The 19912-nt window shown below is 46.6% G+C and overlaps 2 protein-coding genes across 4 annotated transcripts in view; one reads left to right on the top strand and one right to left on the bottom strand.

The window, feature by feature from the left end:
* The window catches only part of LOC120807266 (E3 ubiquitin-protein ligase RNF123), a 144728-nt gene that overhangs the window by 47338 nt on the left and 77478 nt on the right, over positions 1-19912 (bottom strand). The gene's annotated exons all lie outside the window — the stretch shown is intronic.
* amigo3 (adhesion molecule with Ig-like domain 3) lies at positions 5690-10409 on the top strand. Its single transcript, XM_040159053.1, has 2 exons — positions 5690-6259; positions 6348-10409. Exon 2 carries the CDS (start codon positions 7373-7375, stop codon positions 9032-9034), a length of 1662 nt encoding a protein of 553 aa, XP_040014987.1. The 5' UTR covers positions 5690-6259; positions 6348-7372; the 3' UTR covers positions 9035-10409.

The raw sequence follows: 19912 nt of genomic DNA, 5'->3' as shown, positions 1-19912 counted from the left end.
ACTTCATTTCTGTTTCTTCCCTCCCTCCATCGCTCTGTCCTTGTCCTCCATCCCTACGTCGTCCTCAGTTAAGAGGGGGGCGGCCCCAGGTCCAACGCCATCCCATCGGGATGTAAAATCAACAATCATTCATCCTCCTCCCAGTGACTGACATCTATGCACATCTGTGCACCTCTCTACCAGAGTGATTTGTGTGTCATCAGATACATTTTAAAGGATAAAAATCCACAGTGTCACCACCATCACTTGAAATACTTTTGCCAACCGACTCCAAAAAGCAGTAATATTTTCAACGTTTGTCTGAAGTCGGCCGGTTTGTCTGTAGCTCTAACTGGCTCTTTCTTCCTGTTCTATTTAAAAGCCCTGAGCTGTAATGTTCGGAAATCCAAACATTTGTGTCCTGCTCAGCTCAGCTGGTGCTGGGGGTCATCTGTGTCCTTCACAGGATGCATCGAGACGGACCGACACCAAACACGGTGACATTTTCCTGTAAAATCTCCTCTGACCTTTTCATTGCAGCAGCCATGACGCTTCACACAGAGACTCCTCTCCTCTCTCCTCCATCCTGTCTTCACATCTCCTTTACCTCAGCTCCCTCCCTCCGCTTTCCATCAAACGATCAGCGGCCTGATTCATCCCAGCTCAGGGAAAAGAAGAAGAAGGAGCAGGAGTCCACGTTGTGAGGCGTTGTGGTAGACAAAATTGTAAAGAGGAGCAGTGTGAGTCACAGTGTTCAGGATGGAAAATGTCACCGACTGTGTCTTTGTCAAAGAGCTGAGTTTCAAGTCCACTGTGTTCCCTCTTTAATTATAAACCAACAAAGGGCAGAGTGTTTCGACTGACAAGACAAATTACACATGGGACGGATGAAAATTACTTGAACATGAATGAATGGTAATGAAAAATGGACACCGAATAATCGGCACAGAAATGTTGAGGAAAAGACAGAAGACGATTCCTTAATGGCTTACCACATGATGGACAACCGCCTGTCACAGTGGACAAACTTGCGTCCACATTAATATTGACCACCATCTGGCTGCCAGCGAGAGCTCAGTACTCATCCTGCTCAACGGCAAATCCATACTTTAACTAAAGAAGGCCGAACATACAGCCTGCCGAGCTGCTCGGGCTGCTCACGTTACGCCAACTGATGTTTTATGCAAATGAGGTCAGACTCAGATGGGCTCGTTAGTCCACGGTGGTTCAGCCTCCACTGTTTTCTGCTCCTGCAGCCAAAACTCTGTCCTTGTCACCTCTGTCCATCCACCGCGATCAGGCAAAAATTGCTTAGCAACTTTTTTAATAATCAATGGCAGCTCCTCAAATATTTCTATCACAGCAAACTGAATACCTTTTGGTTTTGACCTGATGTTCAGACAAAACAGGATGTAACCTCGGACTCCGAGATGCTGGGATGGACATTTTTCACTATTTTTGGGTATTTCATAGATGAATCAGGAAAACTGTCAGCAAATGAAACAGTAATGCATTAAAAAAAATAATTAGTTGCAGCTAATCCACAGATAGGACCTTGACAGCGCACATATAAGATAATAAAAACAAAAAGTAAGACAACAAAGTATCATGATGAGGATAAACCAGTTTCAGTTTCATCCCCAAAAACAGACCAAAAAGCCGCACAAGGGAATATTTTGATATTAAAAATGGATCAGATGACGACTACATGACAGGAGTGTCTGGCGGTGATGAACCTCCAGAGAATGATCAGCTGAATCTGCAGCCTCCCCTCGACTTCACGGAGCTTTACGGTGAGTTTCAGCTCATTGTTCCTCTGTTTACAGCTCTGGGTCACTTGTTTTCAGAGAAACAGCTGTAAAACGCCACTGTCCACTACCTGCTCAATCAATCAAATCAGTTATTGCAGGTGCACGCTACCAGTCAACACTGTTAGGATGCCTCCATTTTCCAGCTGTTATTTTAATGTGCATAATTCGACGCCTCAGTGTTTCTGAAATTAAAGCACAGAACAAACAAATAATAGATTTTATTTAAAAATCAAGGAATCATTGAATCTTGTTGATGAACTAAATCTAACTACATTTCTGACTCGTCCAACAGCTGAACTCACTCCTGACGTTTCTGATGTTTTCAACCGGTCTGTCTTTCTCTGTTACTTGTCTTTCTCTCCCCAGTCTGACACCAGTTTACCAGTAACTAACTCCTGCAGCACAGTGTTGACCTGATGATGAATCAGAGGGTGTAGCAACACACTTTGTTCCAACTCTGAGGGTTTGTCAGTCATCAACTAAAGTTGTGAACCCGTAGGAATCATATGAATATGGAGTTTACAGGATTCTTGGTTTTTGGTGACCTGAATTTTTTTTTTTTTTACCTGGGGCAGTTTACCACTGACCTTTGTACCATTTAAGGTTTTTCACTGAACTTGAGCTGAAAAAATAAAGAAAAAACTTGAACAGTGGGGTTGTCCTAAAACTTTTGATAAGTGGTATATGGCTCAGAAAACTTATTTGTAATGTGAACTTCATGACTTCAGAGGTTTTGTATTTCCATGTCACCATTTTAAGAATAACTTGAAACGCAGACTGAAATATTACAGCACTTGTGTCGGTGTCTAGTCTTTTTGTGTGTGATGGGATCTGATATCAGTGTAACGACAAAGATGTTGGGAGAGAGTTTGTGCGTTTGTCTTTAATGTTCATATGTTAATAACACATAACTTGTGTGTTTGTCTGCTTAGAAGTATTGGAGTTTCCTCTTTCAAGTGAAACTGTGTGTGTCCCTGGCTGTGTGTCTCTGATCTTAATTCCCTGTGACAGGAGATCTACATGAAACAGCTCCTAGCACATTCTCGCTCTCTCACACACACACACACACACACACACACACACACACACACACACACACACACACACACACACACACACACACACACACACACACACACACACACACACACACACACACACACACACACACACAGAGAATAAGGGACACATGCAGAGCTGAACACAGTCTCACTGACTGGTTGAATCATCCTGTTCAAATAAAAACTAAGTGAGTGATTAAAAAATGTCCCCAGCAAGCGATGCAGACCCTTCTGAGCTAAGCTGTAATAAATACCACTAATGAAGAGTTAATGGGTGTCGGGCCCCGTTAGATTGACTGAACTGACTGAATGAAAACACTCAAACCTGACGAAACGCGCTCAGAGAGTAAAGCTCAGCTTCTCAGCTTCACATCACTGAACAACGGGTCATTTCAAGGCGTCTCCTCGGGCTCCGGGAAACTGTGGACAGCATTGTTCAATGTTATCTAATATTGTGGCATTTTATAGACTAAACAATAAATTTAAAAAAAAAAAATCCACATAGTCATCAACAATTAAAATAATAATGTAGGCTATAAAGGAATAAGAGAGCTGACGCCAAGTAACAAGACATTGGAGTTTGTCGTCCCTGTTTAGCCATGAGTCTGTTTCTTGCCACTTTTCTCTCCTCTCTGCTACAACCGAGGACGTCGGACCAACCACACAGTCGGCAAAGGAGTCGACGGTTGTCGATCTGAGGAGGGAATCGGATGAAATTTAAAGTTCCCCGCTGACTTTTTGACCTATAGTAGCTTTGGAGCAGTTTCTCTGTGAGCGGGTCGCTGTTTTTTTTATCTTGTGGATGCACACAAAGACGCAGGTAAGACGAGCCACAGTCCCCCGTTGGTTTCACACCGTTCCTCTGGACCACAGGTGGCGGTGAAACGTCAAGATGTGCAGCGATGTGCTAACAAAGACAGGGAAGAAGACTGCAGCCGGTGAACATGGATGTAAGCGAGGCACGTTTTCAAACTATTAAGAAGGATCAGCTCTGCAAGTGTGTAATGAGGGAGGGAACGCATCAAACCTCAACACTGGAGGTAAATATAACTTCTGTTTGTTTACGAGGAAACTCCACAGGGAAGCTTTAGTGTCTGACAAAGGGAGAGAATTTAACCGGTGTCGACGTGTCGCTGGTGTGTAGGATTTTACGAGGAAGACGAGAAGCGAAGAGTTCACGTCCGCAAATCACGTGCTTCATATTCTTCATTCAAAACTGCAGAGTTCGCTGAGTGTGCTGAGGTAGCAGCTGTGTACAGTGGCATAGGTGCCAAGTAACGGGTCCACACTGCAACACACACCTTGCACACAGATATAAGCGGGTGTTTCGTCTGCTGCAGATAAACCGACAGAGGACAGCGATGTCGTGTCCGCGTCAACGGCTCAACACCCGATCGCCCGACTGACAGAGGGGACCGCCCGCACGTGTGTGCGGTGCTGGGAGGTGCGGTGATTGTGTGTGCGACCCGACCGACAACACTGTTTTCTGCACAGCGTGTGGACTCGTGTGTGTGTGTGTGTGTGTGTGTGTGTGTGTGTGTGTGTGTGTGTGTGTGTGTGTGTGTGTGTGTGTGTGTGGACTAACAAGACAACAAAAGAGCTTTGGACAGAGACAGAGACAGGTGACATCCTCACGAATGAAATACTACCTGAACAAATACAAACACAAAACGTTCAGACATGGATGTCAGGCAGCCAAGTGCCAGTTCATCATAGTAACTGAAAGGAGAAAAGAGGGATGAATGAGAGAGGAGGGAAAGGAAGAGGAAGAAGAAGAAGGAGGGAGGAAAAAGGATGGAGGTACCAATCCAAGTCCCGAACAAAGGGGCCGGGTGTCAGAGCTGAATAAAGGTCTGCTTGAGGATGAGACTGAAGATGCAAAACGCAAAAACATACACCACAGAGTGCTTCCATCAAAAGGACAGCGCAAGTCAAGACACACCTGATTACTGCCACCGATATTTACCGTGGGCTGAGCCAGAGTTTGTACAGGAACATGAACTGACGCTGGTACAAAGGTGAGTTCCTCTGAAATCAGAGACCTGAAGGCCAGTACTTGTACGGAGACTCTCTCCAGCCGGCGGCTCCGTGGGGCTGCATGAAACCAAATTTCACGAGAACCTGATGATACATGTTATCTCAGCTCCTCCTGAGGGGAGGACGAACGTCTGAACCACAGTTCATCAGAGTCCATCCAGATGTTTCAGTCGGGACCAGACTTTCATAGAGCCAAGCCAATTGCATGGCTAAAAAAAAAATGCAGACAAAGACAAGAATAGTCTCCAAGTACAAACGGTGCACCTGTAGTTCACTTATTATCACAAACACTGAGCTAATCATGACACAGTCCTACAGCCCCGTGTGAAAAATGTGGAATATTAACTGACAACCTGGATTCCGTTGATATTTAAATCAACAATACTAATGTTTGCAGAGAAGAGACGCAGTCGTGTCTTTCTCGTGGCCTCGCTCTCTGTGGCCAATCAAATTCCCTCCAGATCCTCCCTCATAAAGCTCCTCCTGTGGCAACATAAGCCATCAGAGAAAGAGAGAGGGAGGAAAGAGACATGACAGCAGAGGAGGAGAGAAGAGAGGGAGACGTGGGGATGGAAACAACAAAGCGGGAGCGTGAGAGCCCGAATCCGAAACAGGAGCGGACAGAAAAGCGAGCAGAGCGGTGAAAAGAGAAGAGGAGAACAGGAGGAGGAGGTCTGAGATGGGCGGAGGATGCTGAGTGGAGAGAGGGGGAGGAGGATTAAGCCGGAGCGGGGGAGAGGAAGCGAGGAGGAGAGGTGGAGCTGGGAAAGCACCAGAAGCGGCAGACACAGCTCACAACTGAGCTGAGAGTGTGTGGTAAACAGACGAGAGGAGGCAGTGACTGCACACAGCTCAACCTCCTTTACTCTCACATCTGGAAATAACCTGGACTCTCACACACACACACACACACACACTCACGGCCGAGCGGACTACCAACATCTTGTCTCTTTGAACGTTGTGTTGTTTTTTTTCCTGAGCCTCGGGGGAGAGAGCGACAGGATAAAGAAGAGGAGGACAGAAAGTGCTGGATGTCTCGTGTTTGGGATTTCACAGAGAGCTGAGCCAGTCCTTCCAAAATCCTCCCACTGCTGAAAATAAACAGAAAAGAGGAATTTCTCTGCGCAAATTAGCTGGAGAAAAAGGCACTGGGAGCCACAGAACAGTGCGGATGTGTGGTTACAGCTGCCATTGCCTCCATGTGAAGTGAAGCGGACAGGGTGCTGACTTCTCTGAAAACCCGATCCGCGGCTCGGGGCGGGCTGTGGGCGGCAGACAGCTGGGGCCATGATTCACAAAACCCCACTTGGCATGAAAAGAAAGAGATGCTACAACTGAGAAGAGGCTCCTCTGCCACGATAGGAGCTGAAAGTGAGCTTGTGTGGGGAAACTGAAACTTGAGCCTTTGTTTGCAATAGGGACAAAAAAAGGTCCTGAGCCTGGTCTGTTCTCTGCATAGGATAATGAGTTGCGTGTGAACGAGGAGTCCAAGGCAGAGATCCGGCGGTTCAAACAGGACGATCTGGAGATAAGTCATCAACAAATTCAGGATCTTACACCCAGCAAAGAATTCTGCTTGTGCTGGAGGTACAAAGGTACCAAGAGGTGAGAGGAAGTCCTGCTGAACGCTCTGCACGGCTGGTTTTACTATGTTTTCTCTGGCTGGAATAAGAGAGAGATTATTCTTGATACTTCAGCGTACCTGCACCTCCTCCCTTTTCCACCTGGATCAGTTTTAAAGCCACTACGCTTTTTATCTATCGCCCTCTTGCTTGTCTTGTAACCTGCTCCCCAAATATTTCTCTTTTTTCTTTACTGCCCTGAGGCAAGAGCAAAGAGAGCTGGATTTCGGCTGCCTACTTCCACCCTGCTAAACACAAATTAGGGAGCACAGGGAATCTGTTAGTTTACAGCGACGCACTCGGGTCTGCAGCTCGGTAACTGTGCTGTTTTTATGCAGCCACCTTTCTTTTCTCCTTTTTTTTTTTTTTCTCTCTCTCCAGATGGCTCCCGTGCTGGCAGGTGGATGCAGATGTAATCGCCTCATCCAACATTAACCGGGTTAGACAAAATAAACAATCACGCCGGGGCGCAAGCTTGCGAGCTCGCATTACAGCGACGTTTTGTTTGTGCAAATGAGGTTTCTGTCTTAGTTGTGTCTTGAAAATGATAAGAGACTGAGGGAGAGGGATTTAAACATTTACAGCGGCAGACTTGCCTGCAGCGGGAACATAAGCAGAAGAGAAGATTTTACTTCCACATGTAAAGAGACTGGTGCAAGATAAAAATGAAAAACAAGTCTATTCAGCCTCATGCGTTAGTTTGTCAGGACTCTATTTAGGTGAAGTGCAAATGACTTCAAAATGAGATAAATCACAGAGTATGAAGGATGTGAAAAATAAACTAAAAAAGCACTTAGACCGGTCGCTCTAAAGGGGAAAAGTCACCGAGAAATAAGCTGGGTCACAACGAGGAAACAGCACCATGCTGTATGTTGGTGGTAACGCTGGTTTTCTGCAGGGTGTGGTGGCACCAGCCGTTACAGCAGCACAGCCGTCATGGTGGTCTGTTGTTGTGCTGTTAGTCTGTCTGCAGCTCCCCCAGCTGAGCCCCGTCCAGGCCACCATCTGCCTGTCTCAGGGTCCGTCCCAGGCACGCGGATGCCTCTGTGCCTCGGACATCCTCAGCTGCACCGCCCTGGGTCTGGAGCAGGTCCCCAGAGACATGCCCGCCTCTGCTGTCACTCTGGATCTCAGCCACAACCGGATCGATCAGTTAAAGGGGGGCGCCTTTGAAGGACTTTCTCGATTGGAGACGCTACGGTTAGCGCACAACCAGCTGACGACCATTCACCTGGGGGCATTTCAAAACACCTCCGGGGCGCTGCTCCGACACCTGGACCTGTCGTCCAATCAGCTTCGTGTTTTGGAGCAGCACTATTTCCAAGAGCTGTCTGGATTGGAAGAACTGCTGCTGTTTAACAACCGCATTGTCCAGGTGGAGAGCAGAGCTCTGGCTGGACTGGGAAACCTCCGCAAGGCCTACCTCAGTCATAACCGTCTCACTCACTTCCCCTTCTTCTCCATCCAAGAGCACAGCCACCCTCACCTGACCATGCTGGACCTGTCCTCAAACCGTCTGCTCAAACTACCCCTGGAGGACATATCAAACTTACCCATTCCAGTCCAGAAGGGACTCTACCTTCACAACAACTCCCTGGAGTGCGAGTGCTCGATGTACGGACTGTTCAGGCGCTGGGAGCAGAGAGGATACGCCTCAGTGAGACACTTCAGACAAGAGCACACCTGTCGGGTCTATGGGATACAGAAAGGTACCGTGCGCTTCTTCCAGCATGACCGCTACTTTGAAAAATGCAACCTGACTGCAATGAGTCAGCCGCTCAGAGAGCAGGAGAGCAGCGTCTCAGTGAGGGCGGGAAAGGCGGTGCTGCTGCACTGTGTGACCGCTCTCACCGGCCAGAGCGTGACTTTTCTCTGGGTGTCACCGAATCAGGAGTACGTGGCACCACCGGGGAACAACGGATCGTTGAAGATGTTCGCCAACGGGAGCCTGGAGATCGTGGCAGCGCGCGCAGAGGATTCTGGCGTCTACTGGTGTATGGCTCTGGACCAGCAGCGGCAGCGTAATGAAACCCGCGAGGTCAACGTGACGGTGGTGCTGCACCATGACAGCGAGCCTCACGAGCCCTTCAACACCGGATTCACCACCCTGCTGGGCTGTGTGGTGAGCCTGCTGCTGGTCCTCATGTACCTCTACCTGACGCCCTGCCGCTGCCCTCCCTGTCCGAAGGCCCCGACCCCCGCCACGCCAGGCATGGGGAACGAAGCTGGGGCGGGGAGCGCCCAGTCCTCCATCCTTACCCCCACCCCGCCGGCGACCACCGAGGGCCCGGGCCGCAAGGTCAGTACCAACAAGCATGTGGTCTTTCTGGAGCCAATCAGAGAGCAGCAGAACGGCAGACTCAGGGTGGGGCCGGGAGCTGGGGCGGTGAAAGGACATCTGGGGCCAGGTTTACTGCTAGGGCCAGAGCAGCACCCAAAGCTCCACAGCCAGTCGCAGCAGAGGGCTGGGGAGACAGACTCCATCATGTCCGTGTTCTCAGACACGCCCATCATGTTGCCGTAGAAACGGGACTAACAGAGACAGACACAGACTGGCACTATCATCACCTCTCACTCACTTCCTCCCTCCTCCGCCCCCTGGTTTCCTCCTCACCACCTCCCACTGCACCCAGCACTCGACCTGAGCAAAACAGTAAGCTAGTACTGACTAAGAGCTTTTCACGTGTATCCTTTCTTTGAGAGGCTTGAGCTCATCCAGCTGCCTGAGAAAACAGATCAAGTGCAATTTCAAGAGATTGAATACTGTAACCAAATTTGCATACATTATTGTTTGCCCAGGTCCGCCCACTAAGCCCCTCAGCCACGAACCAGCGCACTGTGATGGGACGGGCGCTCAGGCGTACAGGGTAGGGACGGTGCTCACGGACAAGACGCAGGCAGGACAGCGCAACTTTCGAAATCAAACAGACCAAAGACAGAAAGATTAAGGACTGGGAGGGGAGCTGCGAATGAGTGAGCAAGCTATGTTTGAGATGAAGTGAAAAGACAAAGAGTGCAAAGAGAAACAAAAAAAAGGACGTCAGGGATGGGGGAGGTGAAGACCACGATGAGCATGGACTGCTACGGAAAACCAAGTGCAGGGGGCGATCCCGTTATGCACGGCTTGTACCTTTAACAAACATTTGCTACAGATGCCTTCTAGTCTCGTATAGAGATGTAGGGAGAAAAATATCTTTTTGTAGAGCTTTATAGTGTCTCTGCTTTTTGGTTTTTTTTAATTTATTCTTTTCCAGAGCCAGTGTGTCAGTTGATTGGAGCCAAACAAATCTGCATAGCGTAGCGCTGTCACAATGTGAAATGTTTTAGAGTAGACAAGCTAGAGAAGAAGAGCTTTTAGCAAGTAAAAATAGAAGCTGTTTTAGAGGATGAGGTTTGATTCTAGGCTCCTGTACCCCTCCTCCTCCTCCTCCTCCCCTGGAACCTGATTACTGTCATCAGTCAGAACAGAAGTTGAGCATCAGGAAAACAAAGGGGAAATGAAAAAAAATAAATACATAAATAAACCTCCAAAACATCAGCTGAAATTATTTATGCTGGAGAGGTAGAGCCATTATTCGGTGAGTTCATTAAGAGACGGGGGAACTTTGTGAAAAGGTTTATCTATTGGCTTTTTTATTTCTCATTATGTTTTGGATGATAAATGTGAAAATGAATCGCTGACAAAGGAGAGATTTGCCTTTGTCTGGTGAACGTTCAGCGGGATTGACAGGGCGATCGGGGCAGACGTGCTTTTTGACTTTATTGTCTTCACTGTATTCACTGCATCTTCCCCTCCTCGCACTGCCTCTCTCCCCTCGTCTCTTGTCCTCCCTTTATCTGTGTGTTAATAAACCTCTGTATCTGGACCGTGCAGGAGAATGTCTGCCTTGTTATTGTTACTGAGAGAAAGACACCTGTGTTGGGGCTTATTAATGTAAAGTGAATGCTCTGTGTGTGTGTGTGTGTGTGTGTATCTGTACAGCCACAGTCTTTACGTATTCAGTCTTGACCGAGTGTAAAATAATCATCCGACCTTTTAATCGCACTTTTCCCAATGTTCAACAACAATTTCACTCTGAATTCTCACAACTAATTCTACGGGGAACTTTAGGGATTTGATTGGTTTTCTTGTCCATTAACAGAAGGTACAAGCAACAGACTTCACAGTGACAATACCCTGGGGCTCTTTCTATGATGCAGATATTGTGTTGTTGAGGTTATAAAGGCAAAACTAAACGCGCTGAGGCTGCTGTAAATCAGAGGTCGGCTGACAACGTGATGCTGGATGATCCAGGGAGGATCTAAGACAGTTGTCTCAGGAGAACTGCAGGTTATTACTGTGTAAAAATCAGCCTTTTTTTCCAATTTTTGACAATATCCACTTTTCAAGATCTTCAATTTATTTTCAAATCCATTTTTAGGAAGGTCTTGAAGCAACAGTTCATCAAAATTACAAAAGAATATATTAGATTTTCCCCGTCAGCTCCGTACTACTGAGGTAAATCAAATTTGCTTTGCGGCCCTAAAAGTCCTCAGGATTTCTTTCATAATACTAAATGATGGAGGGGGACTGAAGATAGTTGTCACAGGACAGTAGCAACTGAAAGTCTGTGTTTTATATCTCCAATAAATGTTCTTGTGGACAGAAGTGAAGAAAACAGCGAATGAAAAATGAAATACAGCAGTAAACAGGAACACTTGATGCCTTCTTCCACCGGTTATACATCCAGTTAGAGTGAACCAGTCCGTCTGCATCTTCAATCTGAATTCATCAGACCTTTAAGAATCTAATGTGAGAAACAACGGACGGAGATAATTCCTCCTACTGACAGAGAAGCAATAACAGGAAACTTTAAAAGCATGTGATCACAGGATCAATCGTAGCAAGGTCTGTCAATCAGAGGGAAGGACTGAACCTTCATCTGCCATATTTTTCACTCTTGAAAAGAAAATCCTTACTTTTTACTCAGTGATATGTCTCCTTCTGCAACCTTTGTGAGAAATCCTTAACATCTGCAGTAGCAGTCATGTCAAATTACCATATATAATATAACCAGCGGTGAAATAACAGTAAATTGAGCGAATGAAAACTGCTCTGATTTCTGTGGCTTCAGCTGACGTGTTGTTCATCGGGACCAGTGAGATGCTGAACAGTCACTTTAGCCTGCGTTGGAAGGATCACCTCTGTCTCTGCACCGTTATAGCAGTTTGGTAAATACGGACTCGGGCCTTAAAGGCTCAGTTCACCAGAACCACAAACAGCCCATATTTCTAATTAAGCAGGCTGTGTTTGACCGTAGCCACTGTGTTAGATCATTTTCTGATCTCCAGTAAACTCAGAATAAAACTGGGGTGACGCTCACGTGTTTCCTTAACGTCCACACCTCCCTGTGTTTGGTAATACAACTGCCATTATCACCACCCTCCCCGGCCCCCTCCCTCACCGCTGTCGCCTTCATTTTCATCACCATGCACTCGCAGCGCCACGACTGTCACTGAACCCTGAGATAACCATTACTGTCCCCATGGACAGACTGTTGCTCCACCAGGGAGCCATTTCCTTGCCACAGCAGCAAATGAGATGAAACGTAAAGCCCGGCTGCTGCATTGTTCTGCCTCATTAAAGCCCCGTTTCAAAGCTGCTCAAGGCCAAAGCTGAATGTGTGGAGGTAGTCCGTCCATCCTGAGGCCCTGTCTCTGCACTAAAACTGTATTATCACCACTATTTATATCCGGACATTATATATGTTACTTACATTCTTCACTAGTAAGACTCATCCTGTCCACTTCTGGTTATGGAGCATTTGAGTCATGGGGTGTCATGCAAGAACCCCTCGTACAAACAGAACCGTTCTTAAGTGGTACGTGAGTCACTGAGGTATCTTAGCTATGAACAAAACTGACATGTGCTCCAGGCCTGTCGTAAGAGTCGTGCGCTGACTGGAACGTCTGTGCCGATGACGCCCATTCTACCTTTTACGGGGGTTTAATTATCCTAACATCTGCGGCGCGTTTCAGGGGGAAAAGTCTTTGTCAAACTGAAGTAATCTGTCCGTTGCGGCTCGGTGCTACATTTCTCATTCTTATGCATGGCTGCGTCGCGGGAGATCGTTCCAGACTGTACCTTCATTTGTACCTGAAATACCCAGAGGATGCTCTTTGGTACAGTTATTGAACCATCAGGAAAGCTCGACGCTTTTATGACACACGCCTCGAAAAATGTCATAATCAGCTATTACTCTTAATGTACTTTACTCGGTACGGTCAAAAGAGCAGCTCCAGAGAAAATGTAATCTACGTAGTCACGTGTTCAATTAATCATTGAATACAGCAGCTTTCATTTATGCAGGTCTGTGCACGTGTGTGTGTGTTTGTTCTTATATCCCAGTGGGGACTTTAACATGAATGCACACTAACACATGGGATCTCGCGTCAGCGTGGGGACACAAATTGAGGTCCCGCCCCTCGCTCAGGTAGAGACTGCTGGTTGAGGGTTCAGACCAGGTTTCAGGTTTCAGGGTTAGGGTTCTGTCTTCGCGTACTGACAGAGGAACAACAGATCGGCGATGTTGCCGCCGGTCACGTTTGAAAGCTGTAACGTCTCAGCGTTTGAGTTTGTCCCGTCGCTGCCGGAGCAGAGCAGCGTCCGGGGATTTCTCCAAACTGATCAACAGGACATTAGAAAGGGAACTCGGTGGAAACAGGCACACGAACATTTTTCTGGGAAAATGGAACGTGAGTAGAATACACGTTCACGTAAGTGAGCAGCGACTGTGATTTATACTCCACCACAAATCAGAGACCACTCACGGAGGACAGGGGGGAGGGCAGTTTTCCAAAAGGGAAACATTGGCAGCAGCCTGCAGCACTGGGAGGAAGAAAAGAAACTCCCAAACAGCCGCTGTCATTTTATTACCCGACGCGTTCGGATTTACTGGGTTTGGATCTCGGTGAAGATCTTTTACTCTCCATTTCTTCCGTCAAGACTAAAACACAGTTTTTCTTGTCTGACACTGGAGCGTTACCAAAGCCATCTCCAGACTGGCTGAATATTACACACGGGGAAAACGATGACGAAAAGGGTCGGAGCTGTGTGACAGTAACTTCCTGTCGCCTCCAACTTTCCGTCGTGTTAAGCATCAGTGTAGACAATCACAAAGCCGTTCACACATCTGATCACGATCACGAGTTAATCACTTTAGCAGCAGCAGCAGCAGCAGCAGTTTGGGCATCGCAGTGTATTTACACTGCCCCCACACCACAATGCTGTAGTACAGACGTGTGATGTGTGTGTGTGTGAGTGTGTGAGTGTGTGCGCACGCACTGGGGAGGGGACTGACAATAAAATCTGACTGTGAATGTGTAATGGGCTGTGAGACTGGAGTTCTGTATGTGTTTACTAGCGGCTGAATTCTCAGCTGAAAGACGAGGGGATAAAAAAAAAGAGAGAGAAGCTTTAAAGACAAAACAACAGATAAAATCCTCACTCGCATGAAACCACCAGATCCACGTTTCTACAGTTTACTTTAAACTGCTTCAGACTGGTTCCAAATACAGAGAGATCACACACACACACACAGATTTTCAAATGTCAGCTTCTATCTCATCAAAGCTGCTCGAAACTATTCCAAACCCATCTCAGACAGAACAGATTCATGTGGTGCTCATTTTTACTGGAACGTCCAAAGATTCGTGGCTCAGTTCACAAACAGAGCAACAACAGTCCCCGACAGCGCTGTGGTTCTAGTGTCATTTACAGTCCAAAGACCGGTTAGTGGGTCTCGGTTTCATGGGGTTTGTATCTGGTGAATTTACACAGTCCAAATGTGTAGTGTTCCCCGGCTACGGACGCAGGAAGCCGGTTCCAGACCTGGGATTCATCACCCAGATCTCCGATTCGTTCAGCAATATAAACAGGTCTGGGGTCAGACGCATTGACACGCTGTAGATTCACGACTGAAACTGTGTGAAAGCACAGACAGAAATGTGCAGACGCATTCTTTTCACAGGGTTTATAAAGCCGTGCGGGCTCCTGCTTCTGTTTCATAAATCAGTGTGGAACCGAGTGCACGTGAAAGAGCCTCATGTCACCTCCCAGCCAGAGTCAGAAACGGACGGAGAAAACAAACTGAATCCCTTGCTCGCCTTCCAATGCTCCTGCATGGCTCCACCACTCAGTGGGAAGTGGCGGCTGAAATGTAAATAAAAAGAATGATAAACTTCTTTATAATGAAGTTCATAAATGTGGCTTTGACCGACAATCTACAGAAAACCTGGCTGAACAAAACAGTAACACAGTCAGTGACATTACATCTTATCAGTAGGCTCCTCCTCAGGTATCTCTGTTAAAGTGGTTGCACGCTGGTCTGAAGGTCCTCGCATTCTCACTGCACATTCTTCTGATATAAATATCACTTTTTGTGGGAAATGGTGTATGCATGGCTTCTGCATGGCTTCTGCATGGCGTTCACATCCTTTACACATCTGGCCCCTGGTGCTGTGCTCATTGACAGATGTTTCTCCCGCTTTGATAAACAATCAACCGTTCAGAGCTTTGTAGGCGGGGTCAGGAATCGGGGTGTCATCTTCCTACGCAGCTACATCCATGAAAAATGAGGACACGTGTGGATGAGATTGTTGTAACGCTGCTTTCACGCAGCAGACGCATGTCTGAAGCGAGTCCAGTCAACCGGCAGAGGCTCCAGTCTGCGGTGGATTTCCACATACTTTACTGCTGAACCAGAGAATTACACGCTGATACTGTTCCATCCAATAATCCCACCTCTGCTGCTGGGCATGCTCTCGCTGTCTTTATTCAGAGAGATGGTTAAACTATGTTTGAACGTCAGTATCATGTCAGTTCAGTTCCATCCCTGATGGAAACACCGGTTCAGAGAAGCCGAGCAGCATCTGGCCTGCACCTGTCCCTGGCTGAGAGAAGCACCGACCACCACTGCGGGTTTGACCTGCACACTGTGTCGGTCCGAATGGTCTACAACGCTGCATTCAGACCCACTTCAGCCCTGCGTGAAAAACACAACCCCTCGTTCATTTGAAGGAGAGCAGTCCATCGACTATGGGGGGAACCTGCCTCACACGAGGTGACCTGACGCACGACAATCTGTGTTTCTACTGCTCATCTCACAATCAGTGCCACGAAAGATGAAATACCTGCTGCTGTGATAACTTCCCAGAGTTATAAAATCCCGTTTCAGAGCATTATAAACCTCTGTGCGGCGCCTTAAACACGTGAATCTGTTACTCAAACTGGACTTTGTGGATCAGATATCATAACAAAAGAAATCATAATAATGTGGAGTTTATATATTGGAAGTTAAAATGTACAAGAATCAGTAAGACCTCTGCTAATGGTAACAGTTTATTTAACTGCTAAGGTCATTCAGGGAGGCTTTTATTTTGAAGGAGGAAACCTGCCCAGTGTGTGTTGCTGTTTGCGTCTGTGACGGTGAAGTTCCCTCTGTGCTAAAACAGCTGTTCCGGTCGTTATGCGAAGCTTCCACCACATTACAGCTCGTTACATCCAGACCCGCGGACGTAAAACCCTTCAGTCACGGAGTTAACAGCTTCTGAAAACCTCTACCACAGAGGCGACGATGACGAGGTGACGGTGGCTGGACGGAAATGTCACCGGCGACGGGGCAGAGCGAGGCAGAATAAGATGGCGCTGCAAAAGCAGGCACTCTGTGTCAGAGCGAATAAATGAAGTGAAATAAAATGGAAGTTCAGGCTCATTATCGGGCACAGGAAGCACAGAGTGTGACAGTGTGTGTTTCTTCTCACACACAGTAACTTCATCAGTGAAGTAAAAACGCATGATGTAACCTCAGCGATGCTTCTCTGAGGAAACTCGGCTCCGCTGAATCTCACCGTTTGCATCATCACAGCGATGAATGTGTCTCAAGTTATGTAAGCGTGTGAAATAAATACACCTCAGACCGGAGTCGCATGCAGACACGATGCGTTCGTGTGACACAAGAGTATTCAAAAATACAGGAAGAATACACATATAGTACTAATACAGCCCCCATGAATCTCTCAGGAACCTCTCTTCTCCACCGGCCCTGTTCATTTCCTGTGTTCCCTTCATGCTATTATTCAAATCAGCACGGTATCACTAAACATCACACGAGATCCTCAGCAGCCATAAATCACCACTGAAACTGCTGATTATTATGCAGCAGATCCTATGGGGTGGTTTAGTCATAGAGGAGAAGCCCATTACTCTAAAGCAGAACAGCCCACACAGCAATGATGCCGAGGGAAAGAGAGAGGGCGTTTAAAAGGGAAGAGATGGCGGGAGGTGCATCACACTCACATCACATCCTGCAGGTATTTTTTCACGCTTCATTAAGACGCTCTACACACGTCAGTCCGATTATTTACTGCACGGAAAAAGCTGAAATTGACTCTTGGCGTCCATTTGAATGAAAAATGGTTGTTCTCGTTTGTGGTTCCCCGGTGGTGGAGCAAGCTACCAAATGTTATCGGAGCAGCGGCGTCCTCTTGAAGACTCATCTCTTCTGAGAGTATCTCCTGACACCTCTAACACCCTAACACGCCTAACTAGCTCTTACTGTGCACTTTGTCTTTTGAACAGATTCAGCACTTAGTTCTTGCTTCGAGCTCCCTGCTGTACTGAAGCCTCAGCGTTGGCCCTCACTCGTTTGACAAACGAGTCAATGTAAATGTCAAATGTAAAAATTGTACTCCTTCTCATAAGAATCAGATCTGAACGCAGAGACATGAAACACAAGTTGATATGATTCAGTGAGACGTCCGCTTCCTGAGGATATCCCTCCAGAATAAAGCTCCAGAAATCCACTTATAAACCAGAAGAAAAAGAGGCTGCAGAACTTCTTTCAGAATCCTCCTGTTTTTAAGTTTCCTTCAGTATCACAGTGACCCAGTGACAGTTTTCTGAACATCCACGGCTACGCTGAGAACAGGAGCTGATCACAGCTGGTTCAGCTGCTTTTACTGGAGACAGTCTGACTAAATGGAAGCCGATACAGGATAAAAAAAAAAAACAGGGATCAAGTTGTTGCCCACAACATAACTCTATCCTTTCATATACAAATGTTTTCCCTGTGTTGACAATGTGTGGAGATGCAGCCAAAAACTCAAGCTTGAGAAGCCCTGCCCTCACTTATTTCAACTGCCATTTCAACGGCTCATTCAAGGCGTGACGACTACTCCGATCTGTGAGCTGCATCGGATCAGACTGGATGATAAACAGGCAGAGCTTCTGTATCTGTCATGTTTCATGCGGGCAATAAGCAGCAGCCATGAGCCATCATTGACATGTTTGTATGGTTTGATCATGGATGTGATTCTCTCTCTTCTACCAACCACTCTGGAAAGTAACCGATGATCATTAGGAGAAAAACCAAGCTGTCAAACCAGAGTCAAACGCTGCGAGCAGAGAGTCCGTTTTAGGTCTCCACAGGACCAACCTGGCCGTTCTTATTCAAAGTGTCCTCAGAACTCATTTACACTTGGGGGAGTTGGGGGTTATGCTAGAAAACGACCTGTTGTCAGACTAGACTGGACGGGAAACGTGTTTACAGCTGTTTGGAAACATCAGCATCGTTTGAACATGGAGGAGGAGAGCTGGGGGAGGGAAGTTCCGCCCTCCAAACCCTGTCTCCTAGGATTTACCTACATTTACAGATGACTAACTGTTTTCCCATCGATGTCGTGGTGGTTACAGTAACGTGATCATGTTCAGAGGCAAAATTTCAAATTACTTTGGTAAACGTCAAGGAAAGCTGGTGTTAAACTTTCTGTAATCTTAACCGAGACCTGTGAGAGTCCAAACAGAACCATAAAAAGGTTTTATAAGGCTGTAGTTGCTACGCGCAAATATTGTACTACAATCTCTAACCTGCCAAAGCCTTTATAACCGTGTGCTTCACTCCGCTCACTCAACCACTACATCTACTGCATTATTGTTATAAAAAGTAACCAAACACACAAGAAAAGCTGTAAAATGTTCCGTGACGCACACAAAGCTACGCGCCATGACTGCAGCACTTCAGTGTTATTTCCCATCACGCCTCCACGCAGGATTGCCTCTATCCTGTCAGATTAGTGTACGATCCATCGCCTCACACATAGATGTGTTCAGTTTTGCTCCATCCTCATCCTGTAAGCTACACCATAGCTTCTCCTCAGTGCCTGAGCCGGAGGGGTTAATGTGATGTTCTCACTGTGATGCACCTATGTGAAACGCAGGGCCGAGCAGATTTTAAATATGTACGAGGTCTTCCCTCGTGCTCAGCTTCCACTTCAAAGAATGCATTTCGGTAGAGGCTTGTAAAATGACTGAGGAGAACACAGCTGTCGTCACACACAGAGAAAAGCCCCGAAAAAAGACTGGTGGCTGTATTAAAATGGTAAAACACAAAGAGAGGAGTTATATTAGTCAGACAGAAATTCAGGTTTTTCCACAACCTGTCAGGAATGTATTACAAACTCCTCTTATTCTAATCTTTAGCTTTCCCATCATACCAAAGACCAGAGATGTGAACATCCGAGTCCGAGTGTCTGCAGAAAAATATCCCCCAGAGTCACAACGCAGTCAAATCAAAAACTGTCACAGGTCCAGGTGCATTGTGGGCAATGTAGGCACCAGATTGTGAGGAATCAAAAAGACGACTTGTCTGGTGCTGCTGCATCCGTTGTTTAAAACTGTCTATTGTGAGTCCGACAGTGTTATAGATGAGAAGTTCCTTTTTAATGTGGCATCAGGATATAAGCGTCCATAAAGCCATGTTGAAATCATATTCCAAAAAAATGTGTGTTTTATATCCTCAGCTCTCATCTCCTGAGAAAACGCAGTAACTCAGCTGATTGTTGTCTGCAAAGTCTGAACGGGAACTGCTCGCAGCCACAGCAGCAAAGTCATTTAAGCAACTAGGTCCAAAAGTTCAGTGAGGTTCATACTCAATGACTTTTCCTCAGTTTTCACTAGATGTTGACGGACGCTACGGGATGAGCTGTTATTTTTACGTCTCAAAAGTTTAGCAAAACAGACAAATTTTTATCAATACCTTTCTTAAAAAGCAACTCTCCGTTCATCTCGCTCCTTCTCATACGCAACATCTTTTTAGAATCACACAATGTCCCGTTGAGTTATTATGGCCCATTTTTGTCAATATCTTTCTCATATTTTCATCAGACACTTCAAAAGCTCTACATTCATCTAGTCCTCCTCCCATTATAAACACAGCCTCCACTTTTTAGAGGACAATCATGCACTATGGTCAAATTCATTTTGGTTGTTACATGTATTTTACCAGCTGTCAAAACCTCCTATTCTATTTCCACAAATCAGTTCAACCCAGATAATTAACAGTGACACAGCTTCCATCTAAACTCA

This window comes from Xiphias gladius, chromosome 21 (assembly GCF_016859285.1).
Source record: "Xiphias gladius isolate SHS-SW01 ecotype Sanya breed wild chromosome 21, ASM1685928v1, whole genome shotgun sequence".
Taxonomy (NCBI): domain Eukaryota; kingdom Metazoa; phylum Chordata; class Actinopteri; order Istiophoriformes; family Xiphiidae; genus Xiphias; species Xiphias gladius.
The sequence above is the reverse complement of the archived record's forward strand: the minus strand, read 5'-3'. Positions and strand labels throughout refer to the sequence as shown.